At 47.2% G+C, this 27,941-nt stretch overlaps 1 protein-coding gene across 1 annotated transcript; it reads left to right on the forward strand.

Moving 5' to 3' along the window:
* SLC35B4 (solute carrier family 35 member B4) lies at nt 1–27,869 on the forward strand. Its single transcript, XM_081210438.1, has 10 exons — nt 1–158; nt 6,893–7,006; nt 9,001–9,103; nt 11,398–11,447; nt 13,647–13,728; nt 14,482–14,545; nt 16,264–16,373; nt 18,764–18,839; nt 22,324–22,399; nt 23,711–27,869. The coding sequence occupies exons 1-10, from the start codon at nt 82–84 to the stop codon at nt 23,961–23,963; spliced, it is 1,005 nt and encodes a 334-aa protein (XP_081066564.1). The 5' UTR covers nt 1–81; the 3' UTR covers nt 23,964–27,869.
* The last annotated feature ends 72 nt before the right edge of the window (nt 27,870–27,941 follow it).

Here is a 27,941-nt window from a genome sequence, read left to right on the forward strand (position 1 = left end):
GCGCGGGCGGAGGAGCGGCTCCCTGCGCCGGCTGTGCACGGGGCTGGGTTGCTGGACGCCCGAGGGGGTCTCTGCGCAGGGATGCATCCCGGGCTGGCCGTGGGGCTGGTCTTCGGCGGCTGCTGCAGCAACGTGGTTTTCCTGGAGCTGCTGATCAGGTGAGATGCTTGGGGGGAGCAAGTATAGGGAATCCACCTGCCAGGATCGGGGTGGCGTGGGCATCCCAAGAGGCGCAGAACCGTGGGGTTGTGCATTGGGAAGGGGTCCCCCAAAGGTCATCCATCCCAACCCGCTGGCGTGCAGGAATCACAGCCCCTGGCAAATGGCCACCCAACCTCTCGTTTAAAGCCTCCTAGAAGCAAAAAAAGCGGTTCACTATTTGCAGCTGCGTAGCCGGGGAGGACAGGGAGGCAGCTGTCCACATCTGCCCCCCCCTCCCCAATCAAGCAAGATAAATAAAAATACTTAACTAAAAGTATAAATAATCAGAATGATTGGAATTGGAAGCAAGGAGTGGGGCAGGGATAGGGAATCCACTTGCCAAGATCGGGGTGGCGTGGGCATCCCGAGAGGCGCAGAACCGTGGGATTGTGCATTGGGAAGGGGTCCCCAAAGGTCATCCATCCCAACCCGCTGGTGTGCAGGAATCGCAGCCCCACAGTCCCTGGCAAATGGCCGCCTAACCTCTCATTTAAAGCCTCCTAGAAGCAAAAAAAGCGGTTCACTATTTGCTGCCGGGGAGGGCAGGGAGGCAGCTGTCCACCTCTGCCCCCCCCTATAAAAAATAATCAAGTAAGATAAATAAAAATACTTAGCTGAAAGTATAAATAATTAAAATGATTGGAATTGGACGCTCGCTGAGCTCAAAAGAAGGTAATTTAGAACAACTGTTTGCGGAGACGTCTCGTTCTGAATCTGCTAGACAGAGCCAGGCAGGGGGTGGTGACAGGTGGGGGTATATAAACTATATATTCTGTATCGTTATGCTATTAGTATATAAAGCCCTTAACAACTCGGGACCAGTTTACCTGCAAGATTGTATTTCTCAGCGGAATTTGCACCGTTACATGTAATCCCTGTTCCACATTTATAAGAACTGGGTCGTTTCATGTGGCATGACTCACTGCTATCCTTCGGAACTCCCTGCCTGTTGGAATCAAGCAGGCGCCTTCACTGTGCTCTTTCCTAGCACCTGCTGAAGGTGTTCTTGTTTAGAGAAGCCTGAGCAGATGCTTAGAAAGTCGAGGTGATTTTAATCTGTTTTAGTGTATTAACTTTGGCATGCTTAAAAGTAGGTGATTCCCCCCTCCTCTTTCCATTTTGTAAACCACTTTGAGGCTTTTTATAAACTAGGTAAAGGAAAATGGACCCCTGACCATTAGGTCCAGTCGCGGACGACTCTGGGGTTGCCGCACTCATCTCGCTTTACTGGCCGGCGTACAGCTTCCGGGTCATATGGCCAGCAGCATGACTAAGCTGCTTCTGGCGAACCAGAGCAGCGCACGAACACACCGTTTACCTTCCCGCCGGAGCGGTACCTATTTATCTACTTGCACTTTGACATGCTTTCGAACTGCTAGGTTGGCAGGAGCAGGGACCGAGCAACGGGAGCTCACCCCATCGCAGGGATTAAAACCATCGATCTTCTGATTGGCAAACCCTAGGCTCTGCGGTTTAGACCACAGCGCCACCCTTTTATAAACTAAGCGGCGTATAAATGGATTGAATGAATGAATGAATGTGCTGGCTTTGCCAATCCCTTTGGTGCTTCTTGAGGAAAGTCCAGTGTGTGGATAGTACTTAATTAAATGGACTAATGGTGTAAGGCCTCTTACCTCTGTTTCCATGGAACAGGTGAATCTGAGATTTATTTTTATTTTTTAAAAGCATCTAAGGGTGGGAGGCAGACATTGGCATTTCAGCTGTGAGGAAAGCAGCAAGCCGGGCTTGTTGTCCTCAAAATGTTTTTCAGGATATTAAATTTCTGTGTACAGCATCTCGGACTCCCTTTCCTTGTTGCATGAGGGGGGAAAGAGCAGGGATACCCTGCGAATGCTCTCTGAATTCTCTAGGGAAGGCTGGGTAGAGGTGAGTCATCCATCTTCAGATTGCGTCGTGGCAGCGAAACCGGCTTGGTTTTTTTAATGTTTGATGTCTTGCTGTGCTTTAATTTGTTGGAAGCTGCCCAGAAGGGCTGGGGCAACTCAGTCAGATGGCCGGGATATGAATAATAAATTGCCACCGCCCTCATCTGTATGGTTGCCCTGTGGGTTCACATATAAAGCCAAAACGTTGGCACAGCTCCTTTGCGGATCCTTTCTGGGCCCGCCAACCTCCTCTTTCATTCCCCTTGAAAGAGTGCAATCCAAACTCCTCAGAGCCCTTCTACAAGTTCCTAGATGCTTTTCAAATCCATGGGTCAGACTAGAAACAGGCATGATCCAAGTTGAAGCTCATATTAGTCTAACATCAGTATATACCGTATTTTTCACTCCATAAGACGCACCTGACCATAAGACGCACCTAGTTTTTAGAGGAGGAAAACAAGGGAAAAAAATTCTGAATGAAACAGTGGTTGTATGATTTTTGTGGTTCATGCTGTGGCCACAGACATGATATGTGATTTGACGGTAGCCCAATGCAAAAATCCTGAGGATCCATGTGGATCCATGCTTTGTAACCACGCTTTTGCGCCATTGCGGCCCGACGAAACAGTGGATGCGTGGTTTTCTTGGTGCAGGCTGTAGCCATGGACATGCTATGTGATCTGATGGAGGATTTGGGGTGACCCAATGCAAAAATCCTGAGGGTCCATGTGCTTTTAACTCCCCCCTCCCAGGCAGCCTCCTTTATCTCTAGAGTCCCTTATCTCCTTCCCGATCGCTTGCTGATCAGCGGCTTTGTTTCAACATCCCCTTCCCTCTTTCTAAAAATAAAAGCACAATCTGCTTTTTGCCCCTGGGCAATTCGGCTCCAGGGACCACGCATTCACACCATAAGAGGCACAGACATTTCCCCTTACTTTTTAGGAGGAAAAAAGTGTGTCTTATGGAGCGAAAAATACGGTAAGCGGCTAACTCTGAAACTGCTTCCCCAAGGAATAGCCCCATTGATTCCGAGCGACCAGTTTCAGTCTGGATGGCACTCTTAAACACTCTTCAGAAACTGGGCCTTACTCCCCAAACCCTCATAATTATGGGCCTGGGCCAAGCTAGATTAGGCAAAGAATCATGGACATAGAGAGACAACAGGACTGTACGAGGGTCCCCGATTATAAAATCAAAGAAAACGGGAGATACGTAGCCACTCCAGCAACATATCTTTATTTCCTCACATCCAGAAACGCAAGAAGGGCTTTTCCTCTTGCTAGAAGCTCGACCTTGCCCTCACTGGTTCTGGAAGGCTCCTATAGAAGAGTCCCGTACGCACAGAGACTTTGCACCTGCCCATTAGGGGAAATAGGAAGCCCCAAACATATATTTTTTAAGATGTCCTTTTTATGTTGAGATTCATAGAGACACCATTGATCCCTTGCTGAAGAGGCTCTCCAATCTTTCAGACAAGTCTAAACCGAATCCTCTCCTCTTAGGCAAAGATCACAAGACAACCTGGCTAGTAGCCAGATTCTGCGCCCAGATTTGTAGGCACAGATCATCCTCTAGAATAAAATAGCTTACTAGGGAAATGCTGAAGTCGCCCTTGAATTTTTTATGGTAGCCCAAATCTCAGTTGTACGGGTGTATGTATGTATCTCAATTTTAACTCATGAGCTATTGCTGCAATCTGCTCCGATTGTATATTTTATCTTTATGAACGCTGTTTTTATTGTGTTGTTATGTTATGTTATGCGAGCTGGTCTTTGACCGTAATAAATTATCTATCTCTCTGTGGGTCACATATTCTGGAAAGGGGGGAGGGTCAGAAACTTGGATTCTCAGCTGCTGTGAATGCTGCCATTGTGATCTCTCTGGGGCTTATTCGGCTAGATCGAACACAGTGCACAGTCCACAGTGGGGACATAGATTTCTGGGCAGGAGCTGATCACGGTGTGGATTTGCCAAGTGTGTCTTCCTCCTTCCTTACATCCTGAATTTGAGCGTCTTCAAAGTCCATACAAAATTTAAAAAATTCCTTCCAGTAGCACCTTAGAGATCAACTAACTGGGAAGGTGAGCTTGGGACTTCCTGCGTTCAAAACTGCAACCCTTCCCTTCAGCTCTTGCCAAGAACGCAGGAACAGGTGGATTTTGTTAAGACGCCACGTGGGGCTCCCGAGATACGAGTATCCCCTTGGGATCACTCTACGCAGGTACGTTGCTCTTTAGCCCGGCGTTGTAAATAAGCTCACCAAAGCTGCCGGCATGCAGATTATTTTAGCAGCTTGCAAAGTCTCCACCTGCACCTTACATTTAAAGCAGAAACGTACCACTTTTCGCATTCACGGCCTTCCCAAAAGACTCCCAGGAAGTTGGAACGGCAGTTTGTTAAGGGTGCCAAGAGTTATTGGAGATCCCTCTTTCCCTCAGAAATCTATGTTAACAGAGAAATCTGAGGGCTCCCTTGGACAAAAAACAAGAACCCCAGCCAGGAATACCAGAGCAAAGCAGCAGCCAGTAGGCTTGGTCTTTATTGAAGACTGTTGCAACAGGACTCCCACCTGCCACCAGGTGGAACAAGATGGAAGCCCCAAACAAAAGAGAACCCAAACTTTTATTAGCTGCTAATCCCCATGTTACACCCTCCAAACTACATTACTAATACATCATGAAAGGGGAGGTCTGGTGGCAGGAATCTGAGCATCCTGGACCCTGCCCCATGGTTCCCCTTGCCCTCCACCAAACACCCATCAAGTGTAACAAAAGAGATATTTACATTTCCCTGTTTCCCAGCCAAGTTAATCACACCCTTTTGTCTTCATCTGGGTTTGCTATTTCTGGAATAGCTACCTGTCTGGCACTCAGGTATCAGGATGCCAGGGATTATCACTCAGGCAGAGGGGCTGCTGGGTAGCTGAGCTCACATGTCTATATGAATTTCTGAAGTCTTCCCAGTGAGCCAGTACATAGAGACATTTATCAGTGAATTCTTACATTTGGTATTGCAGCAGAGGCCCTTTGAATAGATAGGAAGAAACTGTGATGAAGTGTTTTGTGGGGACAAATCACAAAAGTCACAAAAGTGATGGTGCTGATTTTGGTAGTGGGCTGCATGTGCATGATATCTGCTGGAGGGGCAACCCCCCCCCGCCAACCCATACATAAATTCCTGCAACAGCTACAGTTCCCAAAGTGAATAGAATAACAAAGTTGGAAGAGACTCCAAAGGTCATCTAGCCTAACCCGCTGCCTTGCAGGAACCTCAACACGCGATCCCCCATCTAGTCTGAAACCAGACCGGACCCTGCTTAGCTTTGCAGGCGTACTAGCAGTTTTATTCTTGCGCCACGAGCTTTGAACATTCGGTCCCCTTTCCACTCTGTGAGACGCAGCTCTCACATTTAAGAAGTCATTTTGAACTGACCCTTTAAAAGTGCTTGCAGCCAGGACGGCCCTGGTTTCTGTCGTGGCAGGTCATGCTATAAACTCTCTTGCCGTAGGGCGGAGGTGTGACCAGCAGTAAAAGTCCTCATTTAGAATAACTCTTGATGTAGCTGGGTAGACAAAGCTGCTTTTATGTTTGCATGAATGTGACTGTCTGCCTGGTTTGTTTGTGCTGGGTGTTGACACAGGAGCGGATGATGGCTCTTTCAAAATATGTTTAGGAGCTTGTAAACCTTTGCAGTTTGAGATTGGACCATATAAGAAGGACCCCCCCGGGAGGGAGAAGTTTCTGGGATTCACATAAGACTGGTCTGCTTCTTCTTACATAGGTCGATTCTTAGCCACGTTGCATTGCATATAAAGTGACGTTAATTCCTTCCAGGTCCTCGGTTTTCCCCCTCCTTGGAAATGCAATCGTTTTATTGTTTTAACTCTTGGTTGTTGCCGTAATTAGAAAAGGGTGTGAGGTTGGTTTTTTAAAAAAAAGGAAATGTAAAACATTTAACATGGCACAAAACCCTGGATTCAATCACTTCTTCTTGCCTGTCTGATTGCCTTTCACTGCCGTCTCACAAACAAGTACACATTTGGGTTTTGGAGCCTTATAAAGACTCCAGCCATCTTGGCAAGGCAGGGTCTGAAATCTGAGCACAGCAAAGTCCTTGCAAAAGTACTGTATTTTTCGCTCTGTAGGACGCACCTTGTTTTAGAGGGGGAGAACAAGAAAAAAAAATTCTCCCCCTCTCTGCTCAGCGCCCCTTCAGCGAAGCGGCAGGAGAAACGGAGCCCCTTCCATTTCTCCTCCCGCTTGGCTGAAGGGGCACTGCGTAGCTCTCCCTCTCGGCTGAAGCCAGGAGAGTCTTGCTCTCCCAGCTTCAGCAAAAGGAACCCGAAACCTCCGGAGCGCAGCGCGAGTTCCCGCTGTGCTCCAAAGGCTTTAGGTGGCTATCCCTGAAGCCTGGAGAGCGAGAGGGGTTGGTGCGCACCGACCCCACTCACTCTCCAGGCTTCAGCGAAAGCAACATGGAGCCTCCGGAGCGTGGAGGGAGCGCTCCCACTGCGCTTCGGAGGCTTCGCGTTGCTATCGCTGAAGCCAAGGAGCCTGCATTCGCTCCATAGGACGCACACACGTTTCCCCTTCATTTTTGGAGGGGAAGAGGTGCGTCCTATAGAGCGAAAAATACGGTAATTAGAAGGGTGCAATCTTTCTCTTTGTTTTATGTGTGGTTAGGGACGGAGTTTTCAAATATAACTTCTTTCTTTCTTTCTTTCTTTCTTTCTTTCTTTCTTTGTTCCTTCCTTCCTTCCATCCTTTCTCTCTCTCTCTCCCTCCCTTCTCCACTTCAAACACAGGGAATTTCCAGGATGTGGGAACCTGATTACCTTTGCCCAATTCTTCTTCATAGCCATCGAGGGTTTCATCTTCGAAGCCAATTTTGGACGGAAGCCGCCCACCATCCCAATCAGGTACAGCCACTCTCCTCAAGATGGCAGCCAAGGTTATGTGGGTCCGGTGAAACCTGGGGGAGCACAGAATATTCCCCATCTCTGGCTTATGGGTGTGTGTGTGTTCATGGGGCCTGCTACAAAACTGGTTGCGGAGATTGCGTACCAAGACCCCGCAACCACCCCCTCGTTGAAGAATAAACACACAGGACACAAATATTAGGTTAATGTTATTGGGCAAATTTTGGCCACAACTTTACTGATTACAAAATGTGAGCAGTATTGGCTTAGGCATTGAATCAACCCAATTACAGTTGTACCTCGGGTTACATACGCTTCAGGTTACAGACTCCACTAACCCAGACATATTACCTCGGGTTAAGAACTTTGCTTCAGGATGAGAACAGAAATCGTGCTCTGGCGGTGTGGCAGCAGCAGGAGGCCCCATTAGCTAAAGTGGTTAAGAACGGACCTCTGGAACGAATTAAGTACTTAACCTGAGGTACCACTGTATATCTGACTCCTGCCCGTTGCGCAGGGAGTCTGGTAAGGGTAAACCACCAGAAAGGGGAGCCCCGTTGATGCAGACCAACTTGAGCTCCCCCAGGTATTCCTGACGGGATTGTGTCATGGCCCTAGCCCTGCCCTGGGCTTCGGACAAGATCCACACCCTTTAACGGAATACCCTTAAGCTTGGAGGGGCAGGTATGGTCACCCACCTCCCCTCTCCTATCATAAGGTCAAACAATTCCTAACCACCACAAGGCTCGCCGCCAAATACCCTCACACCTATAACCAATGCCTGAAGCCCTCCTTCTGTAAAATGGTCCCGGCTATGCCCCCGCCAGCCAGCTGGATTGGCCGGCTGGTCAGTGACGTGGCCGGGATCCCCCGGGCAACGCAGGAATTCGTACCCCGCCCCGGAGGTGAGTGGGTGACCACACGGTCCACCGCAACTGCTCCCCCTAATGAAGTGGAGCGGACTTGTGGAAGGAAGGCATTCACTGCCATCGACCCTGCCTGAACGTGTTCAAGTTGCATCTATTGCCTAATGTTTGTCGTTTCTGGTGACGTTCATAGTTCTAGAGCTCAGCAGGTTCAAGGGGGGACAGGAGGCGGGCGGGTGTGGAGGACTCCCTGGTCCTGAATGGGGTAACTGTGCCCCTGAAGGACCAGGTGCACAGCCTGGGAGTCATTTTGGACTCACAGCTGTCCATGGAGGCGCAGGTCAATTCTGTATCCAGGGCAGCTGTCTACCAACTCCACCTGGTACGCAGGCTGAGACCCTACCTGCCCGCGGACTGTCTGGCCAGAGTGGTGCATGCTCTGGTTATCTCCCGCTTGGTCTCCCGCTTGGACTACTGCAATGCGTTCTATGTGGGGCTACCTTTGAAGGTGACCCGGAAACTACAACTAATCCAGAATGCGGCAGCTAGACTGGTGACTGGGAGCTGCCGCCGAGACCATATAACACTGGTCCTGAAAGACCTACACTGGCTCCCAGTACGTTTCTGAGCACAATTCAAAGTGTTGGTGCTGACCTTTAAAGCCCTAAATGGCCTTGGTCCAGTATATCTGAAGGAGCGTCTCCACCCCCATCGTTCTGCCCGGACGCTGAGGTCCAGCTCTGAGGGCCTTCTGGCAGTTCCCTCCCTGTGAGAAGCCAAGTTACAGGGAACCAGGCAGAGGGCCTTCTCGGTAGTGGCGCCCTCCCTGTGGAACGCCCTCCCGTCAAATGTCAAAGAGAAAAACAACTACCTGACATTTAGAAGACATCTGAGGGCAGCCCTGTTTAGGGAAGCTTTTAATGTTTAATAGGTTATTGTACTTTAGTGTTTTGTTGGAAGCCGCCCAGAGTGGCTGGGGAAACCCATTCAGATTGGTGGGGTATAAATAATAAATTATTATTATTATTATTATTATTATTATTATTATTATTATTATTATTATTATGATTACTACTACTACTCCATGCTGGGCTTACGGGGCAAATCCCTTTGCGGTTCTCCTCCCAGATACTACCTGATCATGGTGGCCATGTTCTTCACGGTCAGCGTGGTGAATAACTACGCCCTCAACTTGAACATCGCGATGCCTCTGCATATGATATTTAGATCGGTGAGTCCTTTTGCTTTATTTTAATATATAATATTTATTAAGTTTCCATTTTATCACATTGAACCAAATCCTGGGCACAGCAGAAAGCAGGCATCCCCAAACTTGGCCCTCCAGATGTCTTTGGGACTACAATTCCCATAATCCCTGACCACTGGTCCTGTTAGCTAGGGATGATGGGAGTTGTAGTCCCAAAACATAAGGAGGGCCAAGTTTGGGGGTGCCTGGTGTAAAGAATCTGATATGTACCCCAAATCTTCTTATTTTTCTATAATTCATTTAAACAGCCTTAAAATATCAATGACTTCCCTTCTTCTCTTCCCATGGTTCATTTTGCATAACATAAATCCCTGCATATTTTACATAAACTAAACCATTCAGGATGCCATCATTACATCCATCCAAACTTATTTACACTGTTGAATTTATCTTAAGGCTCCCAACGTTTTCAAGTGTACGCAGTTCTCCCCCCCCCCCATATATTCAATAAATGTTTTCCAATCTTCTTTAAACGTATGTTCGTCCTGTTCTCTTATTCTATATATTAGGTCCGCAAGCTGTGCATATTCCATCAATTTATGTTGCCATTCTTCTTTAGTTGGGACCTCGTTCGTTTTCCATTTTGTACCCCAAATCTTCCAATCTGTTGTAATATAGCCCTCATCATCCCTGACCATTGGCTGTTCTGGCTGGGGTTGATGGGGAGTTGGAGCCCCACAACTTCTGGGGACCGCAGACTCCCCATAGCTGCTCTTCAGCATAACAGTTGCCTGGCTAGATCTTCACCTAGCCTGGCTCCCCTTTCTAAACAGCAGCCAGTCTTAACAATGTATTTCAGGAGCGCTGCTAATTAACAGCCGAAGAAATTTATGGAACAAAGGTCCTTATTACGTTTTGCAAGGATAAATGCCGTGAGCTATCTCGGTATTGAGCAATAATGTTTAATTTAAAAAAGAAACATAAAGGAATTCTGTGTGCTCTTTACACTTAGTTTGTTTTGTTTAACAATAAAGCAAAATTTATTTAAAAGTGCCAAGTGCTGTTCTCATCGGAACAGCATTTCCCCAAGATGTCGTTTGCAGGTGATATTAATAGACAGGATTGTAAGTTGTTTTTATATGCAATGACGGCAGCAAGAATATTATTGGCACAAAAATGGAAGCAAGATGAAAGAAGAATGGAGGATGAAATTAATGGACTATGCAGAATTAGATAAATTAACAGGAAGGATTCGAAACCTGTAGGACCAGAGATTCTTAGAAGACTGGAGTAAATATATGAATTATTTGAAAAGCAATTGTAATGAACAGATTACGCTAGTAGGACTGCAAGAAGTTCTGTAAGGAGGACAATTTGAAATATCGCAAGAAAGACTATGAAGAGAATTATGAGTTAATGATAATTAAGAGTAAAAGAAAAATTAAGAAATTTAGAATAAGTGGTAAAGAACGGAAAATCGTCAGAGGTTGTTGACGGAAGTCTAAAATATTGTATAAGATAAGAAGTTATGTTAAATGATTGTTGGAACCAGGCAGAGGGTCTTCTTGGTAGTGGCGCCCGCCCTGTGGAATGCCCTACCAACAGATGTCAAAGAGGAAAACAACTACCAAACTTTTAGAAGACATCTGAAGGCAGCCCTGTTTAGGGAAGCTTTTAATGTTTAATAGGTTATTGCATTTTAGTGTTTTGTTGGAAGCCGCCCAGAGTGGCTGGGGAAACCCAGCCAGATGGGTGGAGTATAAATAATAAATTATTATTATTATTATTATTATTATTATTATTATTATTATTATTATTATTATTATTATTAACTATTACTAATTATTGTTAGTATTATTATTAGTACTAGTATTATTATTTTTTTATTATTAGTATTAGTATTATTATTTTTAAAAAAACCCCGATAAAAGTGTGTGTGTGTGTGTGTGTGTGTGTGTATAAATATATATATAGAGAGATATCGTTTGCAGAAGTCCCCTAGAGAGGTGCAATATATAAAATGGTAGAGTTGGAAGGGACCCCAAGCGGTTATCTAGTCCAACCCCCTGCAATGCAGGAATCCCAGGTGCAGATACCCTGACAGGTGTCCATCCAACCCCTGCTTAGAAACCTCTGACAGGCTCCACCAATTCGTCTTGTACCTCCGATACCCCAGGGCCTTGCCATATACAAACCCTTCACCTGAAACCTCCTCACCTGTCTATAATCACTGACATCATTTTAGCTCTTATTCAGTGTTAACCCACTTGGCTTTTTCCTTCTTTCCATGACCCCCTCTGGCTGCCTGGCCTCTTCAGGGATCTCTGATAGCAAACATGGCTCTGGGCATCATCATTCTGAAGAAAAGGTACGTCTTCTTTATTTTGCTGGGGCTGAGAATAGTCCAGAGTTGAGGTAGCGGACGGGATGGCAAGGAAAGTTGGCGTGCTCTCTTTCGCCCACTAGCGGCTGACCCACAAATGGGACGGTGGGTTGTTTCTTGAGGGGGCCTTTCAAAAGACAGGTGGCTAATCGGTTGCAACTCTTAAGGCACCATCTGCCTTATCTTGTACCTACAGGACCGCCTCTCCTGGTATGTCCCACGGAGGACCTTACGGTCTTCAAACAAAAACATCTTGGAGGTCCCAGGCCACAGAGAGGTTAGGCTGGCCTCAACCAGAGCCAGGACTTTTTCAGCTGTGGCCCCGACTTGGTGGAACGCTCTGTCACAAGAGACCAGGGCCCTGCGGGACTTGACATCTTTCCGCAGGGCCTGCAAGACGGAGCGGTTCCACCAGGCCTTTGGCCAAGGCACAGCCTGACCCCCTCCTTCAGTAATCCTCATAGCACTCTAGCCCAATGCTTCCCATTAATTCGATTCTGAACTGATTTTAGAATGCTGTGTTACTTTTATTGTTGTTAGCCGCTCTGAGCCCGGCTTCGGCTGGGGAGGGTGGGATATAAATAAAATTTGTTGTTGTTGTTGTTGTTATCTGGCACAATTCAGCATGACCAGCAGTTTGGGATGATGGGATTTGTCGTCTCAACAACATTAGGAGGGCACCGGGTTGGGGAAGGCAGTCCAAGAGGGTTGGACTGGATGACCGCTGGGGTCCCCTCCAGCTCTTGTGATTCTGTGAGATGGTGAGTGTGTGTGCATGCCAGTCAGTCAGTTTTATTGCACATAGCCAAAGGCTGCCGCAATGTACACAGAATCATTCAGCAATTAAAAGAAAATATACTGGATTAATACAAAAAACTTAAAACATTTATATTACCAAGACGTTACTTACTCTAAACAGAGCTATAAAAGTACCTTATACAAGTTAAGACATTAAAACAGTAAAATTTATAAGCTAAAATTATCACATGGCCACTGATAGATTAAAAAACAATGTTAATTAATACAATGTGCAATTATATTCGGAGTTTGGTGATAAAGATAGAATATAGCTTGATGTAGATAGGGTCAAATAAGTTCATCTCCTTTGCAGTTGGTGGCTACCTTGGCTATATAATTTGCTCTAATTTTCCTAGCGGCAGTTGCAAAGAGTGCTACACGCCAGGTCACATACTTATCTGTGTCTGCGAGGAGATATAGAATCATAGAATCATAGAATCATAGAGTTGGAAGAGACCACAAGGGCCATCGAGTCCAACCCCCTGCCAAGCAGGAAACACCATCAGAGCACTCCTGACATATGGTTGTCAAGCCTCTGCTTAAAGACCTCCAAAGGAGGAGACTCCACCACACTCCTTGGCAGCAAATTCCACTGTCAAACAGCTCTTACTGTCAGGAAGTTCTTCCTAATGTTTAGGTGGAATCTTCTTTCTTGTAGTTTGGATCCATTGCTCCGTGTCCGCTTCTCTGGAGCAGCAGAAAACAACCTTTCTCCCTCCTCTATGTGACATCCTTTTATATATTTGAACATGGCTATCATATCACCCCTTAACCTCCTCTTCTCCAGGCTAAACATGCCCCCTTAGCCGTTCCTCATAAGGCATCGTTTCCAGGCCTTTGACCATTTTGGTTGCCCTCCTCTGGACACGTTCCAGTTTGTCAGTGTCCTTCTTGAATTGTGGTGCCCAGAACTGGACACAGTACTCCAGGTGTGGTCTGACCAGAGCAGAATACAGTGGCACTATTACTTCCCTTGATCTAGATGCTATACTCCTATTGATGCAGCCCAGAATTGCATTGGCTTTTTTAGCTGCCGCGTCACACTGTTGGCTCATGTCAAGTTTGTGGTCAACCAAATATAAAATCATGTCAGAAGGGTTCTGGCCAGGGGACCTTGTCATTGGTTTGGTTATGTGATATCTACGAACCATGAGGACTAGGAGAATGCATTTTATCCTTCCTCTTCTGGCTTAGTAGCTGGAAGCCGAGATCCTCAAGGCATTGCCAGAGCTGCCGGGTTCTGCTGCGGAAGCCCAGTCCATGCAATGATTGTTGCAACATGGGGTCTTACATTGACACAGCAACAAAGGGCATCGTTCCCTGTAAGGTGGGCTTCCTGCACGGCCCTGGTTCTCCTGAAACCCTCCCTGTCCTCCACCTGTACAGGTACACCATCTCCAAATACACCTCCATAGCTCTGGTGTCTCTGGGAATCTTCACCTGCACCTTCATGTCAGCAAAGCAAGTGGTAAGGACTGCTGCGTTTCCTCCCCCTTTGCCATAGCTGTGTGTCCACCACCACTTCCCCTTCCTCTTGTACGCAAATCACTGTCGGAAAGAGCGCAGTTCAGTTCCTTGGCTTAAAAGCAAGATATCCCCTCTCTAAAGCAGGAATGACTTGGGCCATATCCGGCCTCCACCGGATTCCTTGTGGCACCAGGGATGGGCAGCTGGCGGCCTGCAGGCCTTGAAGCAGTTTTATCTGGCCCCTGTAGCCTTGCCTCCTTTGAATCTGGTTGTCTTGGCAGGTTGCTATGCGCAGGACTGATTGGCCAGCGTCTGAGCTGTCACTAACTCGCCCCACCCCTTTGGGGTGCTTTCCCACCGCTACCACCTTTTTAAACATGGATTATGTACGGAAAAACGTTTGCCCACTTGTAAGGGAAAGCGGGAAAGAGATTATATATAAAGGAATAGAGTCCTTGGTTATCTTTAGGTTTTGTGCATCACGTCCCTTGGTGCTCACACACGTGTGTTTCATAGCTGTGAACCCCACACACCTAAGGTAGCGTTGGCTGTGTTTTAGAGCCTGTTGCTAAGGTTCTCTGGCTCTGCGGCAAAATACATTTCCCTTCCCCAAGTTGTCTGTCCCTGAGTTGCAGGTTGTCTCCCATTTCAGAGGAAGGCTGGCCGCAGGCCAAGCAGGATTTGGTAGGAATGTTTTCTTATTTGACTGCACAGATTGAATTTCTCTCTCTCTTTCCCACTTCTGCGCCCTTAGAGTTCTATGTCAAGCCCAAGTGAAGATGAAGAGAATGTCTCTGCTTTCATCTGGTGGCTGCTAGGTCTGTAACTGCTAATACTTTTGTGGTTGTGTTAGTACTTGCTTGCCATTCAACAGAAAAAGCCCAGTGTGCATAGCACTGATTGACCAGCACTTGGGATGTGGCAACCCTACACCTCTCCCTTCTTTTTAAATGGCTTCTCCACATTGTCTTTAAATAACATGAAAAACAAATGGTCCAAGCTGTTTGCCGTTTAATGTGGGATGAGTAAAAAATCGCCTCTATGTTACTAAGATGGAAAGATAAATGGGTATAGTTTTTTATCTCTCTTATGGCACAAACGACTAACATGTACAGACAGGAGGCTAGAAAACCATTTCCTGGGCTAGTTCAGCCTTCTGCTTCTAGAGTCCCTCCAGAGGGTTTGAGCCATAACTCACATCAGACCCAGCTGCCCAAAACATCCAGACGGCATCAGGATACAGGAGCTGGATTGTAAATCTTTTGGCAAAGTTGTTCCAATTCGGAGGCTGCTTGGCTCGGAACAAGGTGTGATGTGCTCTGCACCGGAGTGGAATCCAGACTCTGTAGCCTATCTCAGCTGTACAGACCCTTTGCAAATATTGCGTAATGTTAAGGAGTGTTCAGACATTCACATAAATGGAGTTGCCTGAAGCGTTTTTTCCCCTCCCATGGATCAAGCCCACACCTTTTCACCTTCATCATGGATTCGACAGACGCACTGATTTGCTCGCTGTCGCCTGTCTCGTTCCTTTCGGCAGGCTTCTCCCTTCGACTGTCTTGCCTTTAATTAACTACAAGTTGCAACACTTATTGGCAGAGATACTGCCTTTACACTTTAAGTATACCTTCAGTATACCTGAAGGAGTGTCTCCATCCCCATCGTTCTGCCCGGACACTGAGATCCAGCTCTGAGGGCCTTCTGGCGGTTCCCTCCCTGCGAGAAATGAGGTTACAGGGAACCAGGCAGAGGGCCTTCTCGGTAGTGGCACCCGCCCTGTGGAACGCCCTCCTACCAGATGTCAAGGAAATAAACAACTACAGTGGTACCCCAGGTTAAGAACTTACTGTATTTTTTGCACTATAAGACGCACCTAGTTTTAGAGGAGAAGAACAAGAAAAAGTGTTCTCTCCCTCTCTGCTCAGCGCCTCTCCAGGAAAGCGGGAGGAGAAACGGAATGGGCTCTGTTTCTCCTCCTGCTTCGCTGAAGGGGCGCTGCGTGTGCACCGACCCCTCTCGCTCTCCAGGCTTCAGCGAAAGCTGCGCAGCCTGCATTCACTCCATAAGACGCACACACATTTCCCCTTACTTTTAGGAAGGGAAAAGTACGTCTTATAGAGCAAAAAATACGGTGATTCATTCTGGAGATCCGTTCTTAACGTGAAGCACCACTTTAGCTAATGGAGCCTCCGCTGCCGCGCGGTTTCTGTTTTCATCCTGAAGCAAAGTTCTTAACCCGAGGTACTATTTCTGGGTTAGCGGAGTCTGTAACCTGAAGCGTATGTAACCTGAGGTACCACTGTATCTGACTTTTAGAAGACATCTGAAGGCAGCCCTGCTTAGGGAAGTTTTAAATGTTTTATGTTTTGTCGCGTTTTTAATATTCTGTTGGGAGCCGCCCAGAGTGGCTGGAGAAACCCAGCCAGATGGATAGAGTATAGATGATACATTATTATTATTCTAATAAATTAGTATTAAGAGAAAATCACCATAAGCAATTAAGCCCATCCTGTTCACCCCACTGTTGTGTTTGCAGGTATCCTCGCGCTGACCTTTGCTCTTCTCATGTCGGCCCGGATGGGGATATTCCAAGAGACCCTCTATAAGAGATTTGGCAAGCACTCCAAGGAAGCCCTCTTCTACAACGTAAGTCTCTGTGATCCAGATCGACTTCATTCCTTTCTTGATAGAAGGTAAACCGGACAAATCCACCCAGGCGTTGGACGTGGGACGATGAAGTTCAGGGAAAGTTAGGCGTTCAGTTTAAACCAGTGCAGTTTGGAGCAGTTGGTACCCAAACTTTCTCTGCCCACCATAAGCTCATTCCCAGTGCGCCCTACCCTATAAAAAAGTGGTATTCAGAATAGTGCTTTTACACAATCCACTCCGAAAGATAACAACACAATAAAACTCGAAATTATTTGCACGTTTGTTCAGAATCCAAGGAAAACTGTTTTGCTTATTCATGACCAAATGATACCAGGTTTTCAAAGTCTGATAGTCATTTACATCTCTGCTGCCCCCTGCCCCCCCTTTCCTCTTAGGGCCCCCCACCCCGGTATTTCCCACCCCCAGGAGATGGTACCATCCCCTTTGGGAACCACTGATTCGTTTGTGTCAGGCTTCCTCAACCTCGGCCCTTCAGATGTTTTGGGACTACAATTCCCATCATCCCTGACCACTGGTCCTGCTAGCTAGGGATCATGGGAGTTGTAGTCCCAAAAAACATAAGGAGGGCCGAGGTTGAGGAAGCCTGGCGTGTGTGCTGCAACAGCCTGTGTAGACCCACTTTGTGCATTCAGCAGAATGAAACAGGAATGCACAACCTCAGGCTATTGGAGGGGCAACAGGGTGTGTTTCATGTCTAAACGTCACTCCGTGGCGATGGGATGCCCTGCCCATTGCAAAACAGCTTCCTGCAGTCGTCCGTGAAGCTTCTGCCTTCTAGCACAGGCCCAGTTCATATGCAATGCTTAGCTAAACCGTGGCTTGGCAGAAACATGCAGGCTCCCAGTGAGAAGGCTGTGGTTCCTCCAGTCTTCTTGCTCCTGTGCTGCTTTGAGCTAGGCCACATTTTGGCTTGGCATTGCACCCAAACCAAGACTTGTGGTTTGGGGTGAAGCACACCTCTGGGCCAAGAAAATACATACAACCCAGGTGGCTAAGAACGCCTCGCAGAGACTCCATCTCCTCAAGAGTATTGCAAAAGAACGATGTCAATCAACATTTGATGATCTCCTTCTACCAGTCAACAATAGAAAGTGTCCTTTCTGCATCACGGTGTGGTACGCTGGTTTGACATCAACTGATAGGATGAGCCTACAGAGGGTGGTGAATACAGCACAAGATATTATGGGCTGTCCCGTGAATCCCCCAGATGAAATAGTGGAAGAACGTTGCCTCAGGAGAGTGAGGAAAATTCTCAGGGATGATTCACACCCTGGCCGGCACTTTCTTGATCTCCTGCCCTGGGGCAGAAGATATATAGAAGCAGGATTAGTCGCACCAACAGGGTAAAGAACAGCTTCTATCCGTGGGCTGTTAGGCTGCTGAATGAAAAGATAAGAACAGGGCAACTGACTTTTGGGTTTGGTGGGTGTGCGTCAGTAAACAAGGGGAATTAAGACTAAGAGAGCTGAGTGGGGGGTGCTCGTGTAATCTCACTGTATACAAGTTGTACAAGTGACAATAAAATATTTCAATTTCAATTCAGTTCAAGAGCTAAGCTGCCTCTGGTGTGTCTTAAAAGCCATTCTTAAAAACAAGTCATCCACACGATTCCCCGTTTACATTCTCTTCCGTTCCTCCACAGCTCTTAGAAAGGTTGGCCGATCGTTTGTTATTATGATTATTTATTAAATTTATATGCCACCCTTCATCGTAAGATCTCAGGACAGTTTGCAGAGTAAAATACAAGGAAATTAAGATTCAGTGCTTGGCAGCCAGTGTGGTGTAGGAGTTAGAGTGTTGAACTTGTATCCCAAAGAACCAGGTTCAAACTCCCACTCAGTCATGAGGCTCACCGGGTGACCAGTCCCTGTCTCTTAGCTTAGCCTACCTCAAAGGGTTGTTGTGAGAGAGGGAGAACCCTGTGCACTAAAACTTGGGCTCCTTAGAGGAAAGGCAGGAAGGAAACGGAAATGCTGGTTATAATAATAATAATAATAATAATTTATTATTTATACCCCGCCCATCTGGCAGAGTTTCCCCAGCCACTCTGGGCGGCTTCCAGTCGAGTGTTAAAAACAATACAGCATTAAATATTAAAAACTTCCCTAAACAAGGCTGCCTTCAGATTTCTTTTAAAGATAAGATAGCTGCTTATTTCCTTCACATCTGAAGGGAACGTGTTCCACAGGGCGGGTGCCACCACCGAGAAGGCCCTCTGTCTGGTTCCCTGTAACCTCACTTCTCGCAGCAAGGGAACCGCCAGAAGGCCCTCGGCGCTGGATCTCAGTGGTTATTCTGTTAGTGCACAAGTCTTGTCCCTGTTTCCTCTCGGGCATCTCTCTCAAGGTCTTCTTTCCTCCTCACAGCATGCCCTCCCCATCCCAGGTTTCCTGCTTCTGGCTCCTGACATCTACAGACACGCCCTTCTCTTCAGCCAATCTGGTAAGCTGGGCGCATTTCTCAATATTGCTTCTGGAGAGCTTCCTGCTATCGACCAGGAAACAAACTCAGCTCTGCTGGGTGAAGCCAGTGTCCCGTCTAGTCCGGAATCCTGCTCTTACATAATCCTGCCCATTATGGGAAACCCATAAGCAGGGCCTGAGCACAACAGCAGACTCGCCAACCTATAGTGCCCAGAAATTTATATTCAGAGCCATACTGTCTCCAATATGGAGTGCAGCTATTGTGGCTGGCTGCCATGGACAGCCTAGCAGCAGTTGCCCATCCTTACCTCGCTCCGTAAGCTCTCCAGTTACCAGAGATGATGTTCTCGCAGTGTGTGCCTTACACGGAGAGGAGGAAGTGTTGCCTTAGGCAACATTCGCACCAGGCATTCAAAGCAGCTTTCGTACCACTTTGTCATGGCTTCTCCCAAAGAATTCTGGGAGCTGTATAGTGGTACCTTGGGTTAAGAACTTAATTCGTCCTGGAGGTCCGTTCTTAACCTGAAACTGTTCTTAACCTGAAGCACCACTTTAGCTAATGAGGCCTCCCGCTGTCGCCGCACCGCCAGAGCACAATTTCTTTTCTCATCCTGAAGCAAAGTTCTTAACCCGAGGTACTATTTCTGGGTTAGCGGAGTCTGTAACCGGAAGCGTCTCTAACCCGAGGTACCATTGTACTTTGTTCAGGGTACTTGGAGCAGTATGGAGGCCCCTGTTCTTCTCCCACCCAACTACCATTCTCCTGTAGTGGAGGAATGTGGCAGTGGCATAGCGTGGGTTGCCAGTGCCCGGGGCTGTGCGAACCGGGGTGGGAGGGAGGGAAACAGATGGAGTACGCATGCGCATTCAACTGCCCTAATGGCGTCTGCGTCATCGCAGCTGCACAGATAAGAAGAGTCATTCCGTTGTCTGGAGAGGTTGCTTCCTGGTTTGCATGGAGCCCAGTGACGGAAGCGTACAGTTGTATTGAGGCAGTGCCGGGTGCTGAAACTTTGCGCCCCTAACAATTTTGCACCCGGGGCAGCCGCCCCAGTGTCCCCGCACTCGCTATACCACTGGAATAGGTTGTCTCTGCCTGGCAGGAAGTAGTATTTTTTTTAGAGAATATGCCTGGAGCTGGGACAACCCTATTTTCTGCCCGCTCCAGTGCAGGTCGTTTTGTCAAGGTCAGGCATAGGCAAACTCGGCCCTCCAGATATTTTGGGACTACAACCCCCATCATCCCTGGCCACTGGTCCTGTTAGCTAAGGATGATGGGAGTTGTAGTCCCAAAACATCTGGAGGGCTGAGTTTGCCTATGCTTGCTCAAGGCACAGAAAAAGATGGGAACACCATCTTGGAAGTGGTGTTTCATTTTACTCGCTTTTGTCTGTTTGATCCTGGGAGGATAAGGGGTATGTGGCTCTGTATAATACAACTTCCTGTGCTCACATCAGTCTGGATAATGTGCCTGTTTTTAATCCAAGATTTTCCTGATGATGTCATCGGCGCACTGCTGGCTTGGGTGGGTTTAAATGACCAGGGCTCAATTCTGATCTGCGTCTTTGACATTTGGGCCACGAGTGGCTCAGCGTGGGACAAGTCCAGCAGTGCCTTGGCTGGAATGGGCTTTTCTCAGCGCTTAGGCAACCTCACCTGAGACACACCTGTCTGGGCTTTGGAACATGGACCTCTCCCAACGACACACTTGCCATTTTTACTGCTCTCACCTTCACTGCTGCTTTTAATTTGGGGTTGGGATCTGGGTTCGGTTTGCATTTTTTTGGAGTAAAGCATAACCAGTGTTACGAAGGCCACAGGCTTGAGACTGAAATAAATCAGATCAGCGCTGAGTCCCACATTGTAGGGGGTTGGAAAAAGTGACCCTCCACTATAATTCTGTGATTCTATGAAATCATGCTTTGATGCATGATACCATATAAAAATAATATGAATTTCGAAGGAGAAAAGGGGGTTACTGACAACACCATCTGTTAAGAAACGGATAAGAAAGATGTGGGAGTTCATGTCTAAATTAACTGATTGTGTAATATTTAAGGGGGGGAAGACAGTAACCCAATAAACGTATCCTGTGTAACAAGACACACAGGTTGTTGCCTAAGTCAGGCTGTGGCTTTACAACGTACTGAACATTTGAACATGAGCTTGACAAGTGAGGTAGAATTTTGTCTGTTTTTTAAAGTTATTTGTATATGTACGTAATTATCTTTTTGTTGTTGTTTTTAGCAGATCCATGAAGGACTCTAGGTAGATTAATGTGTTTCCCAAACTTGTGTCTCCAGCTGTTTTTAGACTACAACTCCCATCATCCCTAGGGTCCAGGGTCCAGTGGTCAGGGATCAAAAACAGCTGGAGATCTAAGTTTGGGAAGCACTGGTGTATATGTATGTAAGCAATATCTGTGTACACTATGACAGAGATCCAGGTTTTTCAGAATTCCTGTGCATTTCTGGTCTTAAGAGTTTGTGCATTTTGATTTTCAAAATAATACACACACACACACACACACTCAGGTACCTCAGGTTACATACGCTTCAGGTTACACACTCCACTAAGCCAGAAATAGTGCTTCAGGTTAAGAACTTTGCTTCAGGATAAGAACAGAAATCATGCTCCGGCGGGGCGGCAGCAGCAGCAGGAGGCTCCATTAGCTAAAGTGGTGCTTCAGGTTAAGAACAGTTTCAGGTTAAGAACAGACCTCCAGATCGAATTAAGTACTTAACCCGAGGTACCACTGTGTGTGTGTGTGTGTATTAGGAGACCCCCTAGTCCCCTCCCAGAGTTAAAATCCCCTGAATTCCTTATGAAGAGAGAGAGTGATAGTTCAACCACGCTGACAATTGTTGTTGTGGGAGGTGAGCAAGCATCGCCTGACCTAATAGCTTCCACTACTATAGATTTTCCTAGAAATGGCAGGAGATCCATGAAGCTGTGCATTTGCGTGTCTCTCTCAGTCACGGAGTTGCCTTCTGCTGAGTCAGACCTTTGGTGAAACCGAAGCCTGCAGAGAAGCGACCAGAGGGTCTCTATGAATTCACAAGACCGGTTCTTTCTAAAGCAAGATGGGCAACTGAGAAGAACAATATTCTTCTTGGTCTGTTTCCTGGCTTCTAGGAAACACTTGCTGTGGAATCATAAACTAGATGGGGAACCTTTGGCCCTCCAGGCAATACTGGACTACAAGTCCCATCATCCCTCACCGTCGGCCATGCTGGCTGGGGTTGATGGGAGTTGTGGTCCTACAATATATGGAGGGTTACAGGCTCTCCATCTTTGGATGAGATGAATCCTTGGGGGCATCTGCTGCTGGGATGGTTGATGAGATGCGTCCTTGGTCAGATCCAGTGGAAACCTTGTTTTAGAATGGTACATTTCAGTGCAGCTAAGAGCAAGACCTGGAGGGAGATAGGCAGTCTGGTGAGCTTGTCCCTCCAAAGCCGGCTACGGACCCCTCACCTTTCTCTTTCTTCCTTACTTTGCAGAACCGTTCCAAGTCCCAGTTATTGGGGTCACGTTACCCATAATGTGGTTCTACCTCATCATGAACATCATAACTCAGTATCCTTTTTGGAACAGGATCAGCGGGTGATGGGCTTAACCTTCTCTAAGGCTGGTGCGTGGGTTGTCTGAATGTTGCGTCTCGTCTAGAAAACTAAAGTTGGTTTGTTTGCAGTAAATTATAGCTCACCCCTTCCTTGAATGTTTTAAATCCTAGAGCGGGGAGCAAAGTAGTAAAAATAAATAAACGGAGGAAAGCAATATACAAAAACAGCAATATCATATAAACACGACTAATAAGGAACTTCACAGTTCTGTCGTAAGGTCATGCAAAATTGCAGCAATGCAAATTAATGCTTCCGATTTAACACAGTGCAGGCCTCAAGGTCAGCGGGGCTGCAAATGGATTTGCTGGTGTCCCCCATCTCTCCTCTTCTTATCAGGGTGGCGCTGTGGTCTAAACCAATGAGCTTCTTGGGCTTGCCAATCAGAAGGTCGGCGGTTCGAATACCAGCACCGGGGTAAGCTCCCGTTGCTCTGTCCCAATCTAGCAGTTTGAAAGCACGCCAGTGCAAGTAGATAAATAGGTACTGCTGCAGTGGGAAGGTAAACGGCGTTTCCGTGCGCTCTGACTTCTGTCAAGGTATCCCGTTGCGCCAGAAGCGGTTTAGTCCTGCTGGCCACATGACCCAGAAAGCTGTCTGTGGAAGAAAGGCCGGCTCCCTTGGACTGAAGCGAGATGAGCGCCGCAACCCCGTAGTCGCCTTTGACTGGACTTAACTGTCCAGGGGTCCTTTACTTTTTTACCTTTTTACAGACCATGTACAGTAATACCTCCGCCGTGGCGACCATCCATTTGGCGAATCTCGGCAGCAAACCCTTTACTTCTAGGTTTGCCGCTTGCGCAGAAGCACTAAATTGCGCTCCACGCACGTGCGCAGAGCAGCACTTTGTCGAGCATCCCTTTCGTTGAGCGTCTGGGGTTCTGGAACGGATCCTGGACTCAAAACAAGGTACCAACCCAAAAATGCTCAATCTGAAGCAACTTTAACCCGAGGAATGACTGTATGTTGTCTTTGCAATTCTGACAACTTTGGGAGCATTCAAGATAACCGTTATTACCAAAGAACTATCCATGTCTATAGGGGGGAACGTGTCTGTGCCCTTTCGTGCAGCCAACAAACTCTCGTTTCCAGTCCAAAGAAGAATTCCCTCACCAAAGGCCACATCCTCACCAAAATATATCTATTTTCCCCTTTTATTTAAATACGTGGCTGTGCCTATGCAGCCCTCTTATTTGCTCGCTGGCTTCAAAGCTTGTATCCCTTCGTTTCTTCTCTTGCGTTCTCCCCATCTTAACTCCTCCCTCAGATATGTTTGCATACGGGGCGTCTTCATCCTGACCACAGAGTGCACCTCCCTGACGGTCACACTGGTGGTGACCCTGAGGAAGTTCATTAGCCTCATCTTCTCCATCCTGTACTTCAGGAACCCCTTCACTGCCTGGCACTGGATTGGGACCCTCTTTGTCTTCGTGGGGACTTTGATGTACACAGAAGTGTGGAACAATCTGGGGCCTCTGCTGGACCGGAAGCAGAAGAAACAGGAGGAGAAGCAGGAGTGACGGCTGGGAAAGCGGATGTCTTCTCCACTGAACCACGGAGAACCACGGTTTTCATTTGCGTTTACTCTATATGGTGCCGAGCAACAGAAGATTCCCTTCTCATGGAAGCGAGGGGTTGATTTTTGTAATACAAAAATAACTGGTTTTGGCTATGCCAAGCGGATGAATGAATTCCCTGGAATGGGGAAATCCCCTTTTATTTTATTTTATTTTTTGTCTGGCTGCTGAGGTAACAAACTGAGCTTGGGTGAGGTGAGGCCTGCCACCATTCTATGAGATGGGCTTGTGTGTTGTGGTGCCAGCTGCATGTCTGACGAGACGCCGTGCGATTCACACAAAGCGCAAATTCTGGGTTGAGAGGCCTCCGTTCATCTTGTAGCCCCAGTTGCCACGTTGAAACGCCCAAACAGCAAAGAGGAAGGAAGGCCAAATGGTCACATCCCAGAGATTTAACACGGGGAAGTTGCCACGAGGTGACTTTCAATACCTGTGTGTGATTCTTTGTTTGGAACTGAGCCTCACGGAGTGCGGAGTGGCATTCCACACGCCAGTTCAAGCTCTCAATTTGAGGCTTACACCCATGGCGGTGGATAACCTCTCTTGCAGCAAGATAAAGAGTGAGATCTTTGTCGGACCAGTTCCAGGTTTGACGATGAGACCCCCTTTCTAGCTGGGAGGCATCTGATGGTGGGCTGCAGCCACAGCAGCACCCCAAATCGGGGCACGGCCACAGCAAGCCACCATTAACATTTCCCACAGTGCCTCTGACATAGCATCTCTCTGGGGCATTGTGGGAAATAAAACTGGAAGCTCCTGGAGCCAGCTGCTTTTAAAAAGAAGGGTTCAAGGCACGCTTTGGAGGTTAGCCCTGCCAGAGTTCTGGGACCTGCCCGACTCTGCCCCCTCGTATTGCTGCTTTCTGCCCTGCTGGCGCTGGCCCTGCCTTTCTCCTCAGTAAACAAGTGGCACATAGGCTTGGCTCACATGTAACAACAAACCATGGTTTGCCATTGTGTGAAAGAGCCTTGTCCGCCTGCCTCCTCTCAATGCACTCCAGTTGCACCCCGTGCTTCCTCTTAATGTGGCAAATGGATTGCACATCAGAAATTTGAAACCGCAATCTAGCTGGTTTCCTGTTCTGGTTTACAGGCAAACTCATGACAAAAGGGGGGTGGGGGACAAACCACCCACAAAACAAATCTGCTTGAAAAACTATTTTATACAAAGTTCTTTCTTTTTCTTTGTAAAAACATTTTTTGCAAAACAGCTTGATGATTTTGTTTCCTATTTATTAGCCCCAGACTTTGGAAATGCATTGTACTTCGCTGTCTCGTTTCCTATGCATCTTGTTTGCTATATTTGTATATTCCCTTGCCTAAAAGGGAAGATTTTGTTCTGAAACATGTCAGGCCTGGAATAAATATTATTTCAAGCACCTGACGTTTTGCTATAGCTCCCCTGCTTTTTTTTTAAAAAAAAGGAAGCAGGAAGAAAATCTTAGCCCATGAGGGAAAGAGGGAATATACAAGCCTGAGGTTTCATTCATGCAGCGCCAAACCATGGTTTACCCAAACGCTTGCTGGGACGAGTTTGCCTTGCAGGGTAACTGGACACCATAAAGTTTTGAACAGCCAGGCCCTCCTCAGGGGAGCAGCCAGAGATGTGTGATAAGCTTGGGATGTGGGAAAACGCACATTTATTGCCATTTAAAAAATGGTTTTTAAAAAGAATGGTTATCCAGCTTGTTTTAACAAGCAAAGATGGCAGCAGGAAGGGGCTAGGAACTTGCCGGACCACCAGATGTTGCCAGACTACAGCCCTGGCTGGGACTGAACATCTGGAAAGCTGCAATATTAGCCCTCCCTGGGTTAGTCAGACTTTAATGCAGAACATCCCCCCAAAACTACATTTCTCAGAACCTTTCGTAACAGTTTGCAGCATGAATGTGCTCAGAAGACTGATCTTGGGCAAAAGCGAGGCTGTGGAGGCCCAATCCAGTGTTAGAGTAGCAGTTTGCATCCACACCATGCATCTAGAACAAACTTGTTCCACTTTGACAGCCATGGCTTCCCTCAAGGAAACTTGGGAACTGTGGTTTGTTATGGTGCTGGGAGTTGTTAGGGATCCCCCCCCCCCCAGTCATAGCTGTCAACGTTTCCCATTTTTTAAGGGAAATTCCCTTATTCCGAATAGGATTCCTCACAAGAAAAGGGAAAAGTTGACAGCTATGCCCCCAGTCCCCTGCAATTCCCAGAGTTCCCTGGGAAGAGGGGATGGATTTTGTTAAGCCATTTTGGGAATCCTAGTTCTCTGAGGGGAATAGGGGCCTCCTTGCAACTTTCTGCGCCCTGAAACTACAGTTCCCAGGACTCTGGCCGAGGGGTAGGACAGCCATGACTGTTCAAAGTGGTATGATACTACTTTAAATGTGTGGTGCGGATGTGGCCTCACTCCCCATATCTCCCAATGGGAGCGGGGCAGGCCCTCCCCACAACAAGGAGGCCTGGCCTTCGAGGGGGCAGCCAGAAGCAGGTCTACTAACTTGGTTTGATGGGCCTGATCCCGTGTTAAAGTAGCAGCTACTTCCCAGGTGCTTTTGTTTGTTTGTTTGTTTGTTCACTCAAAGTTTGAAACCCTGCCAGAATTGAGGTTCAGGCCTGGAGGGACAGGAATGCTAATGGGAAGCCTTTGCGGTTCAAAAAGAAACTTAAATTATATTCTGGAAGCAGCTATTGTTGACTGAAACATTTAGCGCGACGGCGTTCGCCTGTCGTGTTAAGCTGTGAAGCTTCTCCCTCTGTTACAGGCCGTCCCCCTCAGACAATTATGTGAAACGAACAGGAACTTGAATTGTTCAGAGTTTTAAATGTCTGGGTTATTCCTCGACCTGATCCATTCTTTTCCACTGGTTCTCTTTGAGGTGCTTTTATTTTTCTGTGTTAAGCTTCTCTCCTCCCAGGTAACATCCTCACCACGTGTGTGCATATTTATCGGTAAACGTATTTGCAAGTCGGTTTGAACGCTGTCTTTTAGATAAGAGCAATCGCTTCCCCATGCTCAGCGCATCGAACATTTGGTCGCATATTTGCATTTTGCTTCCCATGTTCCACGGAGCCCTGTGTGTTTTCTTGCATGCTGTACTATGCGCATCCTGTGTCTGTGGCATCCTGGCGTGCCAGGGGTGCAGCAGCTCCTGTGCATTTTTGGACCCAGGGCTCGTTGGAAATCCGTACATGGATGTGGGGATTGCTTCCATTCTCAAAAGATGCATCTCCACATGTGTGTTTGCAGCTGGAATAGCCTCCTGTGATCGCCTGCAATGCCCTCTTTTGCTCACCCCACACAAGGGCTGATGTGTTGGCAGCTTCAAAATGAAAATGGGATCACCTGACCTTTGGGGCGCCAGCTGTCGCCGTCACCAGCAGGTGCACAGGTGAGTGCCCCCAGGTAGCCTCTCAATTTAGGAACTGCCTAACAAGGACAAAGGGTATGGCTCTTTATCATCATCATCATTATTTTGCTAGAAGTTCCTCTCCCCCAGTGGAATTAGGGTTTTAGAAGTTTCTTTAGCGAGTTCTACCTCTGCCTCATGTAAATCTCATTGTGGAGGCACTGGGTGAAGGACTTGGAGGTTAATAGATTGGAGGGTGTTGGAGGGTGTTTTCGGCAAGAAACAAGCTTTACTAGACATTTGAGAATGTTATCGGTGACTTGGACGAATGTGTGTACAGAGAAAAGCTAGAGGAGATATCAGCTCCCTCCTTGCTTACTGGAAATGGGGATAACTTGTAGGGTTAAACAAAGAACGTTGGTTTTTTTATGATGACTTCCTTTAGTTTATTTTGTGTACCTCCTGCCCCTCCTCCCCCCACCCCCAAATAAATTTTACCTGGATATGTTTGAGGACTTCTCTAGACTTGTTTATTGTGCATATGTCCAGATTTGCCAGTGCAAAGTTTTAGTGGAGGTTGGAGTATA

The sequence above is a fragment of the Podarcis bocagei genome (genome assembly GCF_964188305.1).
Source record: "Podarcis bocagei genome assembly, chromosome: 10".
NCBI lineage: Eukaryota > Metazoa > Chordata > Lepidosauria > Squamata > Lacertidae > Podarcis > Podarcis bocagei.